Genomic DNA, 20,472 nt, shown 5'->3' with positions numbered 1-20,472 from the left:
TTCTTCATTGATGGTATCTTCACGAATTGTCTCAGCAGTGACTGGTAATCTTCTGACGTTTTCAATCAGGATCTGATGAACTTCGAACTCGAATTTAGTGGCTACGATCACACAATCATCATTTTCTCTTGGATATGATTTGATGAGGAGAGACAAGGCATCTGCTTGGCCGATTTCTTGCGTTGATCGGTACTGAACAGTAAAATTATAGGCTAACAGTATGGTAGCCCATCTTTGCAGACGGTTTGCAGTGAAAACAGGAATCCCTTTCTTTGCCCCGAATATTGATAACAGTGGTTTGTGATCAGTAAGTAGCGTGAAGTGTCTTCCGTAAAGCATCCCATCCCCATCGCCGTATTATCAATTGTTACAACCGGCTCTCCGTGTAGGCAGTACAGTCCTGTAGAAGTTAAAAGTCGACATTACAAGGTAAACGCCCGGCTATGTTAATGGCAACCCTATTTATTTTAGTGCAACTAAACTTGGCCTCAGTCACTTTTGCTCATCACAAGCACTCTCTCTTACTGGTACTCTTGTTGGGGAGACAAAAAGGAAATTTCCACTTGTCTTGTATTATTATATGTCTTAAAACTAATTTTCAAACCATCAGTTTTGGAGCTTTGGCAATTCACTCTTCGACTGTCTTCACTTTCACAGTCAACCAGTTATGGTCGACTGTACTTGACCACAAAGCACTGTGAATCGAAGTGGGGCAGGTGACGGCGGGACGGGATGTCCCACTCCCCACCATTGTTTCTGCTGATTCCGAGTAGAGCATTCCAATCAGTAGTTGTTTCATAAAGGCAAGTCTCAGTCTCACAGTAACTCCAGAAAAACTTGAGTAACGCAGTAAACTTCGGAAAGGATTTATAACGCGCATTGTTTTTTAACGAGGATATTTTAGGCAATCTATTCAACTTCTGTTGTTTGAAGTACTCTCCTAGAACACGATTTAGATTATAACTGTGAGTGAATAGGACAAGTTTAAACCAGACACGTATGCCAGTTGAATTCCCCACTCACTCGCCAGCTGGTAGGACCAAAAACCACACTCGAAAAGCATACGGTGTTACTGATGTGTTCTTCGAAATTGACGCCTGACTCACTCCTCCTCAGATATCCTTAGCTAGCCATGATACACTTGAATCCCCGACATCATCCTCATCTTCAGCTACCCGAGAATTAATAGTAAACTAGAACGAATAGCAATATTCTCGTAGCCCATCTTCTTGGGCCCAGTGAAAGGCGTGGCACTGCCTAAAGCTGTTGCCATGCTTGTCTGACAAGATAGCACACTGTTACTGCTGAGTTGAGCATACTGAATATGATGTGCTTTAAAAACCTAGCAAGCGAAAGTATACCATACTACGCATCATTTTTTCTTCAAAAGTTGACCGTATTGTGTTGCCTTTTGGTTTTTTCAAACTCTAAAAATGGTTATGGAGATCACCCCTTGGTTTGAGGATTCTCTTCAAAGAAGAGTGTTTGTGCTACGGTTGATGTTTCAAAAGCTCGGTTACACAGGTGCGTGCGTCCTCAAGGAGCACAGGAAAGCTGGACACGTGACCCTTTAAACAAGGATTTCAAGTCGCTTCCTACAGGGCCGTACGACTGGCCATTACTTGACATAATTGGGGAAGGTGTGCGTCTATCCTGGTAGCTAATCACTGGATTATTCATACATCAGGATGCTTTATCCTATATCTTATTGATCTTTCGGTGAACTTGATAATAACCGCACTTTGGAAGGTGACTGAGCTTTTTTTGCAAAGGGATGATCGAGTCAAATAGGGTTATCATTGCTGTTTGATGAGCGGAAAAAACCATCCGTCGACTGATTAAAAGTTGACCGATTTTCATCGTCACACTTGATTACTCGTGGTTTTTTCGTTACATCTCCCGCTATTATGGCAACCAGCAGCTCGTCCGTGAGAAACTGTGTGTGTGTGTGTGTGTGTGTGTGTGTGTGTGTGTGTGTGTGTGGAGGGAAGTAGACTTCATAATAAAGTGGACGTTTACGAAATTATCATTTTTATACTGAAAATTGTCCAGTCACTCATTTTTCCAAAACGTGGGCGCTTTAGACGGCTAGACAGTGTTGTTCATTGTTTGTTGGTTTGTTCGCTGAGCTGGGCAGTTTGATTGCAAACGTTTCATCACCAATCGAGGTTACATCATCAGTGCGCTATTGTGGAGCGTAGGAGTGCGTAGCGGTGGGTTGGTGGTTGTTCGTTGGGTAGTGTTGTGCGTGTGTTAATGTACGTGCTGCTAGCAGGAGATGATTCTTGATCGCGAGTAGTTGTTCGGTCGGGCGGTTCCATTGGTTACTCCGTTGTCCTGTGTCCCCATTCGCCGATGCCCACGTGACCTTTGAGCTTGGCATCTCCTGCCGTTGTAATCTGGTCGATACTGGAGTGAACTTTGTCATTTCGAGTCCCGGCTTGTGACCTTCATTGATTTGACTTCAACGAGTTCCTCGTTCTTTCTTTTGTGAATCCAATATTCGGTCTTCCTTGAGTGTTCCGGTTGAGATGTTAGTCTTTTGCACGTAGGGGTGCGTACATTGGATCCAGTTCGATGCACCGGTTGATCGAATCTGCCGTGGAGTACCATGCTTCCAGAAATTCTCTTCCGTGTCTCGTTTCTCCGTATGCCAAAATTTTTGCGTTTTTCAGATTGAATTTGTGGCCCTCTTGGTCCTCGTGTATGGATATCAAGAACAGGGGGTCATATCTTCTTTTCCTTAGTGTTCCATTGGAATATGGTAACTTCAGTGAAGGGGTCATTTCTTCTAGTTCAGCACTGTTAGAAAATGCCGGGTAATCATAGTACAAACACCAAACTTAAAGGTCTTGCGAGGCACTCGTACGACTACATTTCTAGACCACATCACCGACAGTGCAGTCGTTTTTTTGTCAAAGATTGGCTGGGGCTAATCTTGCTCTAAACCTGAAATGTTTAGCGGAGCAACCTGTTTACTTCAGCAATAAAGAAAAACGCTGTCGAACGGACGGTTTGTATTTCATTCTCTGTAAATTTGGGAGTGACATCTTTCGTTAACCAACCACCTGATCTCCTACGTTATCGATTACAGTTGTGTAAGCGAAACGCATGTGTCAACGCAAGATGTGGTTCGAACTCTTGTTGGCTATCCCGTGAGATCATAAACCAGGAACAGTAAGTTGCCCACTAAGAGTATGGTTCTCCTTGGGTTTTGATAGTCTCAAGGTTGCGCTACACATAGCTGAGTCCCAAACACATTTATAGAGCCAAGGTGACCGAAAGAAAAATTCAAAAAAATGTGTGATCACCGCCCCGAATGTTGATACCCTTGTGTCTGTCAAGGATACATCTGCAACCAAGATATCGAGAGAAACCAACAGGCCTCAAATACCACTATCACATAGCATATAGGCCTTGCCTAAAATGAAGTTAGGCAGCGTAGCCCAACCTTGCCATTGTTCGGCCCATTGTACGACAGAATATGATCTCGTCAAATGTCAGTTTTCGCCTTGCAACCTCTTGTACGTCCCTGTCCCTTACCACAGTGCAGTTGTTCGAAGTGTGTTCCTGTTTGGCATGGTATAGAGACTTTCCTTCCCAAGTTTATTGTGTGCTCACATAATTCGCTCCATTCACAATCCGTTTAACTTTCCATTTCTGTTTACCTTTCCATCGGAATCGTTTCACCATATTTTCCCAGTCTAGGGGAAGACTGTCATAGATGAATGTAATGCTGACAAATTAGAAACAGTAGGAACTATTGTTCCGTAGTAATTTCGCGTACATAACCCTGAATTCTAGAAGAAAGCAGCACCAATGGCTTGTTGAATCAGTCTAGCTGGAGAGTCCCGTCATTTTCGTCTGTCAGCGGTATACGGGTGGTGGCGTCCTACCAGACATCGTTGTCATCGTACTTCATTAATTCTGCCCATACTTACCTGATTTCTTTGAAAATTCACGTTTTGAAGGGCGGAATTTGACAGTTGTGTCCCTGGTGTATATCTGCTCCGACGTAAGGTTATTTTCCAAGGAATGATATCCCTTCAACCTTGGAAAGGTATCTTGTTAGGGCTGATTTTCTTTCCGGACTACATTCGTAGAGAAGCAGTATATTTACAGCTATGAGCTCTATACTACTTGTGAGTAGTTGCACTATTATCGTGTTGACGAATACTGGCACGTGCGGTTAAATCTGATGATTCGGTCATTTTGCGTGTTCCATTTGCTCCGACAAAACGATGAAATGAATTTTGCTCCGAGGATATTAAGCCTTTAACGAATAGATATATACTTTTTCCATCACATTCGTTGTATCACACGGAGAACAGATTAGCTCAAACGGAAACGCACTACTTTGTGTGCTTGGACCTCGCACTCTAAAAGCATTTGCTGAATCGCGAGTTTCACTGACTAAATACACCTGCACGCGAAAAACGATTTTCTACTAGCAACCGATTTCTAGAAATTCATTGGAGAAATATGTGTATTATCAACATGGGCTTGTTATGGCAACCATATATGTGTTCTCTCTCTCTCTCCCTCTCTCTCTCTCTCTCGTGTGCACGTGCCACAAAACTCACTGAACAATAAAACGTGATACAGATCTACCCAAGTTAGCGACACATGTGGTAAGGTTGTACACCATGATTATGTGCTTGTCTGTGTGTCCACTGTATCAAAACTGACGAGACAACCTCTAGGACAGTTGAGCGAACCGATTCACACCTGTTCAATACCAGACAAACTGAATATGATTACTTCAAGCGCACCCACTTACCCAGTGCTTTAGGCTGGGTGCCTTCAGGAAAATCAAAGCAACGGCCTCAGATTAGAGGAGGAATGAAGAGTTTCACAACTAATGCTTACACTCCCAATGCAAGTGGACGTCACCAGATAGTTTGGGGTGGAAAGTTGACTGTTTCCCAATTCAAGATACATAGGGATTGAAGTTGTTGAACAGCAAAACAGGAGTGCAAATGCAGTGCACATTTTTGGCTTCTGGGATGATTTCGACCGGTGGCATCTGGAAAATTCCATATCTCGGGCACAGTTTGTGTAATTACAGACTTCTTCCCTTTCTTCAGAGAAGAAGCAAAGAGAGACGCTGTTTCTCCAGAGGACGAGGATGTATATCGGAATTCATCATTATTGTACCAGTACACACAAGTATACACGAGTTCGGAATAGTATAGTGGTTCCTGACAGAAAATATTCCTCATTTTGAAGTTATAAGTTGTAGTAGAGGTGGACTCTCAACGGAACGCATCACTGGATTGAGTGGTGACCAACTTGCCAGCATTGGTCGTTTGGAAGCATCCAGTGCCCGGAGGTTTTGTAAACAGTCAAACTGTCCTATACTATGAATTCATCATACTTGCATTGCTGACGGATGAAATATTGAATATATATAGATATACGGTACATTTACCGACTGGACCCTTTGGTGGTGATACAGGCTTACCGAGAGGATGCCCTAATCGTCCCCAGCACATCTACCCGTTGGAGAACTGAGTAATGTACACCTATGCTTCGAACCACTTAATATCTTCATACATACCTAAACAATGGATGACTATATTGACAAGAAGTCAATGAAACCCTGTAGAATCCCTTTATTCTTCTGCTCAGTTTCTATATTGAGTTATGGCCTCCATGGTACAATAACTACCTACAGGTTGTGTAGATGCTTAGGGAAGTGTAACACAAGGTCACTCACTACAAACAATATCGGGTAACTCGACAAACACACTCATTTGCATACCAGTTCGGTTTTCACGAGAGACTCATATGAAACCCAGCTGAATCCCCCGTTTACCATATTCCTCGAATGTTCATGCCATACAAAGATTGCCCCATGTTTCAATTGGTACGTCTAAGATACACATCATTTTTCCCGTAAGAAACAGAACTCACTCTGACACACATCCGTTTTGTGTTCCCATTTTTCTGCTCGTTTACTGAGAGATATTCTTCTGTTGGCTTTGCTAAAAGTGTCACCCTGTAATAACCACCGATTTCTACACATGAATATACGTTTAAACAACGATGAGAGTTTTTGAGATAGATCGGTATATGGCTGTTGTAACCTGAAAAAAAAATCATTTCAGAAGGGCTTGGGAAACAGTTGGTGATTTACCAATCCCTTCTGGAACACTAGCTTCTCAATCAGTTCCAAACTTTTTTTTCAATTGATTGATAATAAATGATATTTCAGCCGTGGCACCCTTTAAGCTGCCATGCCAGCTGAAGGAAGCACGAGGGCCCCATTACTGCCAGGCAGCCCAAGCCTAGAGAGGAGCATTTGAGTCGCGGAGGTCGGGTCGGATCCACGGACCTTCTGGTCAGTAGGTTTGCGCCTTAGTTACTGAGCCACCTCGAACTGTGACAAGACCTGTATGCATTGTATTCTTCCTTGTAGCGTAAACAGGAAAACTCTTTTGCTGAGGAATAAAAGAAAACTCCCACGAAAAGAAACCATTTTGCCGTTTCAATGTTAGGAGATACGAAGTGGGTTTTTACGATCCGGAATTCACCATGGGTGCACACTTTCCTCAAAACCTATACGAAGCTTCTCACGACGCCCGTCGAAATTCCAACGTTTGATTGTAGCCTTTTGCACTGCCGAATAATTGGCTCCCACAGACCAGGTAACAGTCGTCACGAGATCAGAGGAAAATCTTCCCCATTCTTCCCTTCTACCAATGAAGTTATCTTTCTTACTTATATAATGTCATTCCACGAGCAAGCAGCTACATTTCTGCACTGTTATGGTCAACCTAATAATGATCGCTTGCGTCTCTCTTGCTTGGCGCCAGAGATAAAAACAAGGAAGATAACGTCCCTGGCAAACTGCTTCTGTCTTGTTCTGCGTACCCTAGTGCACAGCTTGCTAGACAAGCAATATTTCATAATCTTACTTGAGGTGGATTCCTCTACTTATTTCTATCGTAAAAATTTCTGTGTATGTTTACACAAGGGGCGAGTTTGACCAAGAGCGCGAATTTACTGACTGGAAGTTCCGTGGTTCGAACCCGAAATCCGCCTCTCGACTTTCTCAGTCTAGGCTTGGGCCACCCGGCAGTATCCCAGCCCTCGTGCCTCCTTTGTATGGCACGGCAGCTGGGCACCAAAAAGGTACTACGGCTGAAAGATTTCACACAAATCTGACTGTCGTTTGTGATAATCTGCCTATCTGGTGTGCAGGGCGTGATGGCAAAGACAGGAACTGAGTGGATACGGTGCTTGTTGTCAATCAGCTGGCTATCAACTGGCAGCGCAAACTGATCATATTGTATGGAAACTTTTAAAGTCAAAACACAGCGTAGTGCAACAATATTTTATAATCGGACGTGAGAGGCCCTTTTTAAGGTCTGTATACATTGCATCTTCAAAGCGTTCAAACTATTCACATCGCTGGTCAGCGATTCTTGGTCTGACACAATGGTGTTCAAGTAACGGCTGCGAAGTCTTACGTTCTAACAACCCTGGAATTAAGGGTGATACGTATAATAACTTTGAAATAATCATACCGCGCCTTTCAGGTCTTCGGCATGGACTGATTTTGCTCTTAGGTGCAGTCATGAGTCTACTTACAGATTTTCGCCCAAATTCATAAATTTGCCAGGTACCTTGCAAGTTCCTCCGAGTGTAGTCACGGAGTACTGTGCCGGTGATCGAAAGACGTTTGTTTCGGGAAGGCTGATCTGAAGTATTACTGGATTCCTTTACCTGACCTAAGAAGACTACATCAATCTATTGTTTTTTTTCCTCAGCGTTTATTCGAGCACTCCTTTTGGAATTCCTTCAGATGCGCAAACGGTACAGGTAATCTTTATGATTTAAAAAAGTTAAGAGAAGAATGGTCTACCCCTGGTTGTCAAATCTATTGAGAAAAAGTACCCTTAATGTTTTAGATTCCAGGACTATTGTTTCACGGTCACCTGACTTTCAGACAACTGCCCGTAAATATTCCATACCGTTGCACTTCTAATTTGTCAGTTTAAAGGAAATTTTGTGCGAAAGCAACCAAGCAAAATGAGTGCCTAAAATTTCTGATGTACTTAGCATAAAACCAGGGAAAGACAACGATTCGGTGACGGACGTTAAGAAGTGGTTAACCGTGATAACGTGCAAGACATGCATAGTTGGTGTTGATAATATGCATGAATTACCGATGGAACTTGTTTTCGTGTCTTGGTAGCTGTTTTTCATCCAAAAGAACCAACGGAATGGAAATTGCAAGTGTTTTGTTGGCCAGAACTTCGCCGCCCGTAACTAAAGCGATTTTCACTAGAAAAAGACGTTCGGAATAGGATAAAACTTTGAGCAGTCCAATGTTGTGGAAATTTTCATATTTGTGGCTAAAAAATCTTTAGATGGACTACCAAAACCCTGCAGAGGAGCCACTTGTCGGATGATAGCTATTTTCCCAAGAGTGAAAGTGGCTTAAGGAAGATTTCTGGGATTAAATCTATTGAGAAAAAGTACCCTTAATGTTTTAGATTCCAGGACTATTGTTTCACGGTCACCTGACTTTCAGACAACTGCCCGTAAATATTCCATACCGTTGCACTTCTAATTTGTCAGTTTAAAGGAAATTTTGTGCGAAAGCAACCAAGCAAAATGAGTGCCTAAAATTTCTGATGTACTTAGCATAAAACCAGGGAAAGACAACGATTCGGTGACGGACGTTAAGAAGTGGTTAACCGTGATAACGTGCAAGACATGCATAGTTGGTGTTGATAATATGCATGAATTACCGATGGAACTTGTTTTCGTGTCTTGGTAGCTGTTTTTCATCCAAAAGAACCAACGGAATGGAAATTGCAAGTGTTTTGTTGGCCAGAACTTCGCCGCCCGTAACTAAAGCGATTTTCACTAGAAAAAGACGTTCGGAATAGGATAAAACTTTGAGCAGTCCAATGTTGTGGAAATTTTCATATTTGTGGCTAAAAAATCTTTAGATGGACTACCAAAACCCTGCAGAGGAGCCACTTGTCGGATGATAGCTATTTTCCCAAGAGTGAAAGTGGCTTAAGGAAGTTTTATTGGCTGGAATTTTCCTTAGGTCGTGATGTTGCCATACGGTGCTATCGATTACCGCACCCAGTATCATCTCGTCGAAACCGGTCTGGCGGTTTCTTCACCAACGTGGCTTCACTCATCAGCCTGGTTATCGGAACATGCACGGAACAACATTTCATATCCACGCGATCCCGAATTATTTCGAACGTTCTCTGACTAGCTGAAATGCATAAATAGCGTTTTCCTTTCAATCGGTGACACCGAAAGGGCTGTCTGAAATCGACCATCAAAGGCGCAAATTTCTGTCCGAAATTCAATTAAGCAGAAATTTTCAGCTTACGTCATATTAATGAAATTGCCAATTGGTTCGCTGTTCGCCGAACATCAGGAACATACGTTCAACACACAGTCCACTTTTTGTTCTATGCTGTAAAACTGTGGCTACTTTTCCACTGAAAAAAATCGTTCAGCTGTAGCACCTTTTTGGTGCCTAACTGCCATGTCACCAGAAGGAAGCACAGAGACTGGGATACTGCCATGTTGCTCAAGCCTAGCCAAGGGAAACCGAGAGGCAGAGATCGGGGTCGAACCACCGACCTTCCGGTCAGTAAAAATTCGTGCTCTAACCACTGAGCCATCTCACCATCTCTTCCACTGAAAACTAAATGTGTATTCTTCCTTTCTTGATCCATGATGAACTTTTGGGATTTTTCGAATGTGACCACGTGCGGTAAGTGGAGTCCAACTATGCTGCAATGGTGGAGCTTAGCGCAGAGCTTTTTCACCCCTACAGGCTTTTACCATGTCTCCTTTAAAGAGCAATTGAAAAACTCCGAAATCTACGAGCTATGAGTAGCCCAAAATGAAAAGCGATCCAATCAACGAACGAAACTCACATGTGAGAAATCGTCACTCGACAACCAGTCAGAACCTGCCCACGTCACGTGAATGCTTTGAGTGAGTACCGCTAAATCCTATTTAAGTGCTCGTGCTAAATGCACTGCAGATCAGCCGCTCGTATCCGAACGGCCATGTGTTCAACCAGTCAGGAATTTATCAGTTTAAATCCTCCTGGACATATGTGAGATGTATTAAAATGGATCTCACAATTATTTGCTTCCTTCAGTATGAGTCCAAACACAAAGTTGATTGCCCGCATGCAACAGCGTACATTCGAATGTTAGAGGGTGGGTCGACCTTAGATGCAATGTCATCATAGAAAAGTTCCCGGTTTTATGTTTCTGCGTTCCACATTCACTGTGCAGCGACTGTTCAAAACTCAGTTTGGAATGAATTTTAAATCAGAAATACCAGATGTTAAAAGAGTCAAGTCGAGATCCCTAGCCGACTTTACGAGTTGTTGATAGTTGTGCTTTTTAAATTGGCTGTGGCCCATATTCAAAATCCACAGCCTCTGATGTGTTTAAAGTTGTCTACTATCTTGGTATATTGTTCATAGTCACACCACTCTCGTTTGAACGGCCGTGTTCCTGCTCTGGCGTAATTATTCCGGTGAATCCACACCAAAGAGAAGCGCTGGACTCGAGTTTCGCTCTTATTAGAGCTCATAAGCAGTGCATATCCAATGGCCGTGCCGGAATTCGAACCCTGGGTGAGTGTGTAACTACTACTCTGAATTTTCATGTCTGAACGGGCGAACGTGTTCGCACTTGAGCGATGTGACTGGTGTGCCCGACTCATCGAACGACGACTCAGTGACTGTCCTGGTTGTGACGATCGACTGACCCGCCCGTCAGGTATTCCCAGTCAGTTAGCGTGACACACGCTTGAAACCCACTGGGCAGCTTTTTGGTTGCAGTTTGGGATTTTTCGGGATAGGTATTTTGTTCATAACCAGAAACAACTTCGGTTTAGACAGTGGGTGTAGAGTGAAGGCTTGTCCTCTTGTTTGGCCTGTGTTTATTGGATAATCCAAACCTGGGTCCTTATAAACAGAGTTTAGCTGTGTCTGTTTGTATCTCTGCTCGTTTTGGTGGGTTAGAGGCAGCCCTTGTATGTTCCATGGCTACTGGCAAATTAGTACTCAGCATCATCCATGCATATCACTCTTCAACATCGATGCTTCTTTGCCGTATTCACTACCGACTTATGAAAATTCTCCATTCCTGATATGCAACAAAACTGTTTCAGAAGAAAGCGTTTTGTTTAAATTTGATTAGACATCATCGACTCGGGATAAATCAGGCGTAAGATACAGAAACTTATGTACAAAATGGCAAGTACGTTGAAGTTATACAGGCGCATTTTACCGGTAAGTTGGACTGAGTGCTTTTCGGGTCAGGAGAGGTGGAGGAGGGTCGATATAATCTAACTGACTTGCTTTCAAACTACACTTGCTAAGTGATCGTCCCAAGGTCCATAGGTTCTTGATTCACTGCAGGTGAAATAATGGGAGATGAGGGCGAAGTTGAGGAAGAACACACTGAATGGGTTAGTTTTGAATGATTGTTCACCATACACCCAAGATCCAACGGATCCCCATCAGAGCGACCGACTTTCAAGCCCACTTTGAACAAATCGGGAGAAGGAACGTGTCCGGGGACATATTTGTTGTTTGGGCATTGAGTGTCGGCGTTTGGGAACGAAAAGGGAAAGTTGGAGGTAAGACTAGACAATGTATGCAAAAATAGTCGGTAGTATTGATCACCTGGAGGCAGGCCAAAGCAGGTGTGAAGTGATGAAGTTTGTTCTTTTGTGCTCGACTCTTCTGGATGCGATTTCGTCATCCGAGGTTCGTCATTGACAAGACACCGGTCACCATAGACACTGGCATTTCGTAGCAGTGGAGATTGTTCATCCAATTTGGACTGTTTATTAGCCACATGCTGTAGGAAGAGTGGCCACATATGAGTAGTATTAAGCTTGGTAGTTTGCTCAACATTCATTTTAATGTATCGATCGAGACGATCATAAACCAACCGAGGAATGAAACTCCTCGGTTCGGGCAAAATCGGGTTACCTCCCAGGGGACTAGAAGTCCTGGACATCTCAGTGCTGTTTGTTGTGTCACGCGTGAAATGATTGACTGGGTTCGATTTGGCCTCGGGATGAACATAACCAGGGAAATTGGGAAAGGCTTGTTCTTTGACTGGTTGCGGCATTGAGGAAAGAGCTAAAATGCTAGCGTTCATCAAGGATTGATAAAGTGGAAGATTATTTGGCGTCATCTTCGTCGTCGGGAATAGTTTACCTTCATTCTTCTCAATGGCATTATTGTACCCAGTAGTTCTGCTTTGGTGATTCAGCGTACCTTGTTCACAAGGGATTTTTCTTGTATTGACCGGTGGTGTCGGATATGACGTAACAAAGCTCTTTGTCGACCCGCTGCAATTATGGACCGAAGCTTCTGTACCGGAATGATGGGATATCGGTGAGGGTGTTCTTGCAGAAGTCAGTCTGAATGCTGAGGACAGTCCCGTCAAAACTGTGGTTGCCGCGGCTTGCTGCGCAAGAAGATTTTCCATAGATTCGCTGTGAAATCGAGGAACAAAAAACATGAAATGACATGCAGTGAAGATGGCTGGCAGGATCAGTATTGTATGACACACATGCCTTCTCAATTCATCCCGGAGGACCGGACTATGTATTCGTCTTTCTTCGACAAGCGCCTTCCTTCAGGGAATCCTCTTTCACTGTGGAATCATCACGTTTTCGATTTGGATGGATTTTATTGGTTGGCTAACAAAAGAGTTTTGGATTCATTCGTAATTTACTACTCATAAGGTTGCTGAAAATCCGTCTGAGAACATCACAAACGAGAGATTCACCCGTGTTCCAGGTGAGTCTCTCGAAAAAACCAAACCAGTTTGCAAATGAGTGTATATTTGCTAGTTTTGGATTTATTTATACTTGTCTCAGTTGATCGTAAGAATTGTTCACTAAATTGACCATTCAAGTTTTTTCCATTCCTACAATAATTTAGAGGTTTAGTACTCCTTGACTAACATGACTGCTCATCATCATCATCATCATCATCGTCATCATCATCAACACCAGAGACTACAACATCGGTGTTGAAACCGGTGCTTCACTGCCGCATACTCACCAGGTTCTTCGTCAATTATACTTAAAGCCTTTTCCTGTGATACAATCGTCTGAGAAAAAACGGTAAAGTATGGCAATGAGCTCCTGACAGACACCTCACCTTCACTCAGCGCGTCAGGTTTTGTGTGGGTGTGTCATGTCTCTCTGAGATGTGCATTGGTGTATCTCACTTTCCTGTGTTAAAAAAATCAACAGAACAGTCTTTCGAGTAGACTGAGTGTAACAGAGGCGGGTAAGTCATCTATCGCGACTGAGTCTGTCCTACTGCAACTGTGAACACATTGAAACCAGTTGACTGAAGATATAGCAGTGCTGAGTCGAGGTGAAAAAAACTTCGAAGTAGCACATTATCTAACAAAAAAGGAGTTCACTTAGTGTCAGCAGTTGTCGGTACAAGAGGGGAACACTATTCCCGACTTGCCGTTCAGATCCACCAATCCTGGCCGGTGTGCAACTTTATTCGCTGTTCAGCAGCACTGCCTCATCCAAACAGACCTCCAAATTAAGGGACAAAACTCCTTGCCGTCATCCATGACTCATCTTCCTCCGTCAAACACGTGCTTCTTTCCCTTCTGACGACTTTTTGTCACTATAATCGTCCCACAAATCAAATCACATATGTGGGTGTTCAAATAACCCAGGCTCACACTATTTACTCCGGTGACACACCTGGCCAAGGGATTTCCACACTTAGGCGGGACACAACGAAAGTGCGCGTAAATCACGGCGTGCTAATAACTTCCTAGTAGCGTCGGTTCTGTCTACTTCACCTGTCATACGACCATGCTGCGGTCGTTCTCCCCGTTCCGGGAACTAATCGCCCTACTTGTTCGTGTTATTTATTCTTCAAGCTTCCCTGAAGGATGCATGTGTCACACAGTCCACCCTCTAACAATAAAATGAAAGTTGGGGACATTTCTGTTGTATCTAAGGCCTGATACCACTGGTCGATACGTGTCACACTTATCGTGAATTTCACCCGAAATTTCGGCGACATTTTTGTTTCACTTTGAACTGTATTCAAATGAATTCGGTGCTGCAAACCCTCTCCATGAGAGATGTTTAAATAACGGACCTCTGGCACTCACGGTCGCCTTCCGAATTTCTTGTCGGCTTATCAACTGTATCAACGTAATGACTCGAAACATCACGCTAAGTCAATGTAGGCAATAAAAAACGACCCTGTGACGTAAAAGTATTTCAAGAATAGACTAGGTGCCCCATAATTACTTGACCAGGTATCGCTCAGTGTCTTCCCTTCTTGTGTGTTCTCAGCATAGACCAGTTTAGATTACACCAAATTTGGAGTAGTTTAGTATTTGGATGAACAAAATTCTCTCAACTAATCCACTCGGCCTAGATGTCAACCAAATGTCACATCACGACTTGTTTTCACCAACTGAAATGAAGTGAGCTGTGTACACACTTTGTGGTCGGTGACGTCCTCACTCAGCTACCATATAGCCCCCAATTAAACCTGAGGAGTATATGACAAAGTCCCAGAGGAATAAACGTCTTTTGAACTGGTAGAAGAGGCGAAGAAATATGCATCCTTATGTTACTCGATCATAACGTACTAAATCCAGTGAGACGTCAGACGATGTCTACACCATGGCCCCGAACAGTCTATACTACTTACAAAATGCAGCACACCACACACGTACGCATACGGGGTTAAGTGCCTACAAAAAACTGTCCAACCGGTTTATTTTGACAAGGCAAAGGTAACCCCACTTGCCTGAGAAGCACAATGCAGTCTTCACTCAGTTGCTAGGTGCAGGTGCTCTCGGTTGGCATGGGCTCTTGGCAAAAACAATTTTGGCGACAGGGCCGTGGCATTTGAGATGGGAAAAAAGAGCGAGACGAATATTGCGCCAGACTGCGCTGTCGCCAATATCGCTGGTGTATCGACAGGGTGGTGAAGCGCAGTGTACTGAAGACTAAACGACCAGGCCTGTCCCGCGCGCGGGCACAAGTACACACGTACAAATCTACAGGTGGTGGTGATATGTAAATGATGTTGTCTGAGAAACTCTCCCCCAGATTTTTCGGGTAAACAACACGTATTCGGTCTGTTGGCAGCTCTCGCTCCCTGACGCGCTACTGATTCGCCGAGCTTTTCGCTCCGTAAGTCGCTGGGTGGTGTTGTGTGTACGCATGCGTTATCGACGCCAAGACTATTGTCGTCATCGGAATCGGTGCATTCCCAAGTTGACAGTTCGTTTACAAAACAGATAGGCCTCATGATTCGTGATGCATTGGGCGCAAAATTTTTGTCTTTCCTCCTTCTCCGAACAGGTCCAGAATAAGCATTTTATCCATTTAGTTAACAGGCGGCATAATAGCGCCGTAAGTTCGTTCATTTAGGCAAACAGTTGAGCATGAACGCCTTTTTTCAGCTTGCCTTTGACAAGCGGAGCACACGTGCATGAGTAATGTGGATTTTCGGCTTTTTCTTAGCAAACTCGGCATCAGGCATGTTCATTGATAGGGGTTGTTTCAAGCCCTTTCTTGCACCGCATCTCTTCCCTTGATTATTCGATAATACAGAGTCCACCAAATTGAGTATAGGCTATCGTACTACAGGCTCAGGATCTTTCCACCAGTGCATTTCCACATTCATTATGCTCCGAGATTTCTTCGAATCTTCCCTTGATTATTCGATAATACAGAGTTCACCAAAATTAATATAAGCTATCGTACTACACGCTCAGGATATTTCTATCAATGCATTTCCACATTCAATATGCTCCGAGATTTCTTCGACATTCGGCACAACGGCATGATCACAGTCTATTCCGCTCCTGCATAGACTGCACAACCGTGGCCCTTGTGGGGGTTTTGTGATGCTTTTGTGTAAAACGGTGGACCCATGGCAAAAGAGGAAGCAATTAATTGGGCCAAACACTGGCCGATATAAGGATTGTCTGAGGCTAAAGTTCAGAGTTTGACAGGACTCAAGGATCCTAACTGCGGCCAACCAATACGACGTATAGGTTTCCACGACCACATTCGTAATCATGGTTTAGATCTGGCCACTGTGGAAGCACACCATCCGGTCGGTCCGAGTAGAGTTTAACACAACCACACCGCTGGCTATTGCTTAGTATCACCGAAATCTAAACTTTACGTGTGACGTTTCAGGCATTTAATCTTAAGGGATTTGGGGATGCTTCGTTCTCTCTTGAAGGGATGTCCAGGTTTGGTACGTCAGGCGATAAAACTACCGAATCGTTGGAGAACTAATGGCCAATCAGAAAACTACGCTGAGTAGTTACGGATGTTTGTAGCCGATATTTTAGTCAACTGTGTATCAAACCGTAAACTGTAGGGGTAGTCTGTGAACTCAGAAAGATAAGCAACGTGTTTCTTACGTTGGTATCGAGTTTTTGAAAATGAAATTTTGCTAAACGATGATTTCTGAATAAGCTCGAAACGCAACCGAAAAAGTTCATGTGCCTACCTACTTTCTGCTACCTCCAGAAACTCAGACGAGACAGGTAACTTTAGTGGTGCACTGAACTCTGTCGAATAAGCTATGCTTCAAACACTGATTTGAAAGGATGGATTCTATCACTGTCTCAGAACAGTGTGGCTGATTTTACAGCTATATGTACAAGTGTACACACAGGTTAGCAGCCCTTTTGAACGAACATGCGATGGTTCACAGGAGCGCCTCTACGATTTTAAATGACTTCAACAAAGCACCATGTGCGAATGATAATATTCATCTTACTTTCTTCTATCCAACCGCTGAATCAGTATCATTCAAAGATGCTGCCTTGGTCCTAATGCGTTCTCTCTAGTTCCGGTCTAAGTATCTGCATCGCTATTGTGTTCACGAATTTCAGTGTTTACCCTCATACAGACATCCATGAGTACCATCAACGCACGAAAAAGCTTTTAGAATGTGGCGTTTTTATGATGATGATGATGATGATGATGATGATGATGATGATGATGATGATGATGATGATGAAATATCCTAAACGAATTCCTGTTGAAATCATCTATTCTTGCTGTTATTTTGTGAGTCTATTTTAAAGGTATGGTAAAGACTGATTTCTCATAATCAGATGGACTACTAAAATCTGGCCGTATTCAGTTCACTACCCTCTGTTTATCCAACGGATATGTGTGTTCCATTTCGTACTCCTCTGTTTGATGCCATCCTCCACAAGTCTCAATTTTCTGATTGTTTAAACCTTGTTGACCAATAGTTAATAGCCAGAAAGTTTTATCCGAATGGTTTCACGGAAGATGTGATCATACCAGTCTGCTGGAGGTTGGCGTACTGCCCAAGATTTTAGTGGACATATAGTTGAATCCCAATAAGTTCAGCCGTGAGAGCGGCTTCATTCTTATTGAGAAAACATACGGTGAGAGTAGGCATATCACATACATGACTATGCTGTTGGTGCTTTTATGTTACCGCCCAGAAGACGATGCTCCACCGAATAGAAAGCTTGATCTAAATCACGTCCCAAGGCTTAGCAGTGAAGATCTTTTCAGCCACACAAACATCCTAATAATTCATAGCTACTCAGTCTACTGTCAGAAATATTCAGTAGATGGTTATGACCACTTCTTCAGATTTACGAAACGGTTTTGAACCATATTTAGGACAAAGACGCTCTTTTTGTCGAGTTATTTAATGGGACTAAAGGTTGACGGAAACTCGGGGGATGCATCTACCTGATGAGCCCCAAGAAGAGCGAAACCGGTCGTGGGCTGTCGAGGAGTGTTCAGCAAACTTATGAGTGCATTACAAAATGTATTAATGAGACCTTGTTGTTCCTCACTACGAGTTCATCATTCTGAACTCGCCATTAAATGCACTGGCATACAATAACATTGCACTCCCCAAACCTTACAGCTCCGTATCTCGCTTTATTTCCAATATCTATGCTCTTCGGAAACGAGCTTCAATATAACCCGTCTGACTGAAGTTCACTATTTATTTGAGCGAGTAGTCACATGAACGCAACCTTTTCATTAAAAGTTCTTTTTTCATCTCAGTGCATCTGAGGCTCATTTTGAAGCTTGTCATACATGACGATAGAATATCGAATATTTCAATTATTTTCGCAAAGAACAATGGTGCTCTGTTCTCTCTCGTATTCAGAATACCGACCTTAGAGACCTCAGATTTGGGTCGGGGATGAAGGCAGGTAAAAGTGACGGACAAAACTTAAGGCGAACCGCAAAAAGCAGATAAAAAGGGATACCAATGTTTAATTTTTCTCGATTGCCGCAATGTTTGCTTCCACCACTTCATTTAGTAACCAAGGTGCTGACTTGAAGAAATAAACTTAATTGTACCGTTAAGAAAAGATGTGCATCTCCTTTTCATGATTTATTCGATCGACTAGAATGCGACTGGTTCAGATCACTGTGTAAACGTTTTCACACTGCACCAACAAAATCTTGTTAGGTCTTTGTTGCTTTCAGGACCGTAAAACAGATGGAAATAATATACCCACCCAGCCCCATGTTTGTCGCACACGTAGGAAAGTAGAATCATAAATCTGGGCAAGAAAATCCCAGCCAGTGCAATGAGAAATTGCTTCGCTCACACGCTGACAATCTGACGTTTCGATGAGCAGCACGTGTGTGTCTCGCTGGGTTTCCGTTGGTTTTGGTTTTGTTGCCCAAGTCTGGTTTGAGAACGTGGTGTGAACTTGGGCATGGTTAAAGTGAGACGGGGGTCGTCTGGGCAATAAGTGGTTAAATTTACAAGCAACCATCTCTGAGTGAAAGACTGATACCTCCATCTGCCACTCTCATTTGATGATTGTGGGTGTCAGTATGCTTCCATAGCTCAAAGGCGATAATAACAATAAATAAAACTGGTACTTCTCAAGTTGTCACTAGTAGTGGTAAACACCAGAGGGCTACACAAATTGATTCCATATCTGGCTACTCTAATATTCTTACATAAGTTCGCAAGATTGAGTTGAATCTTGATATTCCAAGTCTAGCGTATGAACCACGATTATATTTTCTTGGCGCCGTAAAGCAACACAGTGCAGGAAAGTCATCGATTACTGAGACCAATGAAGCCCACGTATTTTAGCTTCGGGAATTGCAGAACCATGACAAGGGCTCTAGACAAAAAACAGCTTGCCAGTGAAGCAAATTCAGTTGCAAGTTAATTGGTGTCAACGGGTGCATTGTTTGCCAGTTGCATGCAAGTAGAGCATACGGCCGACGGTAGCTCCGAAATGCGCCCATCTGACGAGCCACAAAAAGGGCGAAGCCATTCGTGATTGGTCGGTGTTTCGGCAATCTCAGGAATAATATCCCTTACCAATAAAACTTTTCACAATGTTTTAGAAAACCAAAGCCCAAAATTGTTAGTCCAGACGCTCTGGGCTAACCTGATCCAAGGGGAGTTTGCGCGAATGAAACTACCTAACAAGTTGCAGTTTACTGACTCTCAGGTGCAAAGTAAGATTGATAGTACCTGACATTTAGTGAGGACACCAGACGGCAAAACAGATGACAATTAAAAACTGGCCACTCGATGACATTTACCAGACATTTAAGCTAACGAAAATCAGACAAGCATGCGCAGGCCAAACAACTATGTTGGAAAATCGCTCATCGAAGTTGGAACAATTTAACTGGAGCGAGTTTTCATGATGCACTCACAGTCTTCTAAATTCAGTTAAATTCAGCAAAACACGTTGCTACTTTTAAACGATGTGGCATGACTGACGTAATACAAGCACTTCAGAAGAAGGACAATTAGCGGAACAATTGAATGTGTTATTGATGTGGAAATACGTACGCGTTTTTGTGTGCAAAGTTACTTTTAAAGAATCAAGACGTGACGTGTCGGCATTACACCAACAGGATTGTTTAACGATTTGATAAACACTGTGGACACAAAAAACAATTTTGTATGGGGAATTGGAGCAGCATATACAAATTCATTCTGTGACAGCGCCTAATCCTGAGGAATAGTCAAATCGGTCGCTCCAGAGAGAGCGGCTCTCATGAAATGGATCAATTAGTCTACCCATATTTGAAACCTACGCATACTTATGGTGTGTCTAGCAAAGAGGTGAATTACTTTATTTTAATTACCATAGAAAAAATCGGCTTTTATCAGGCAAAACATATCAAATTTTGATTGTCTGCTACAGTTGTGCGGAGCGTAGATATCACGTGTCCTTACACCCATCAGTTCACGACATTTTGATACGTTGAACTTACTTTAATCACTTTGTAAAGTGTTCATCTGTCGGCCGAAAGGTCGCGGGTTCAAAACTTCTTGGAATTTTGTGTGATGCACAGTGCGAGTGACTTCCAAGAAGAATGAGACAACCCTACAGTGCTTCTCATCTGTTCTATGTGGGTTAGTTCCACATTCGG

General features: G+C 43.1%; 1 protein-coding gene across 1 annotated transcript; it reads right to left on the bottom strand.

The window, feature by feature from the left end:
- Positions 1–11,384: 11,384 nt before the first annotated feature.
- T265_01095 (hypothetical protein) lies at positions 11,385–12,512 on the bottom strand (the record flags this gene model as incomplete). The annotated part of the gene is made up of 1 exon (XM_009165038.1): positions 11,385–12,512. One exon carries the CDS (start codon positions 12,510–12,512, stop codon positions 11,385–11,387), a length of 1,128 nt encoding a protein of 375 aa, XP_009163302.1.
- Between the last annotated feature and the right edge of the window lie 7,960 nt (positions 12,513–20,472).

This window comes from Opisthorchis viverrini (genome assembly GCF_000715545.1).
Source record: "Opisthorchis viverrini unplaced genomic scaffold opera_v5_11, whole genome shotgun sequence".
NCBI lineage: Eukaryota > Metazoa > Platyhelminthes > Trematoda > Opisthorchiida > Opisthorchiidae > Opisthorchis > Opisthorchis viverrini.
The sequence above is the reverse complement of the archived record's forward strand: the minus strand, read 5'-3'. Positions and strand labels throughout refer to the sequence as shown.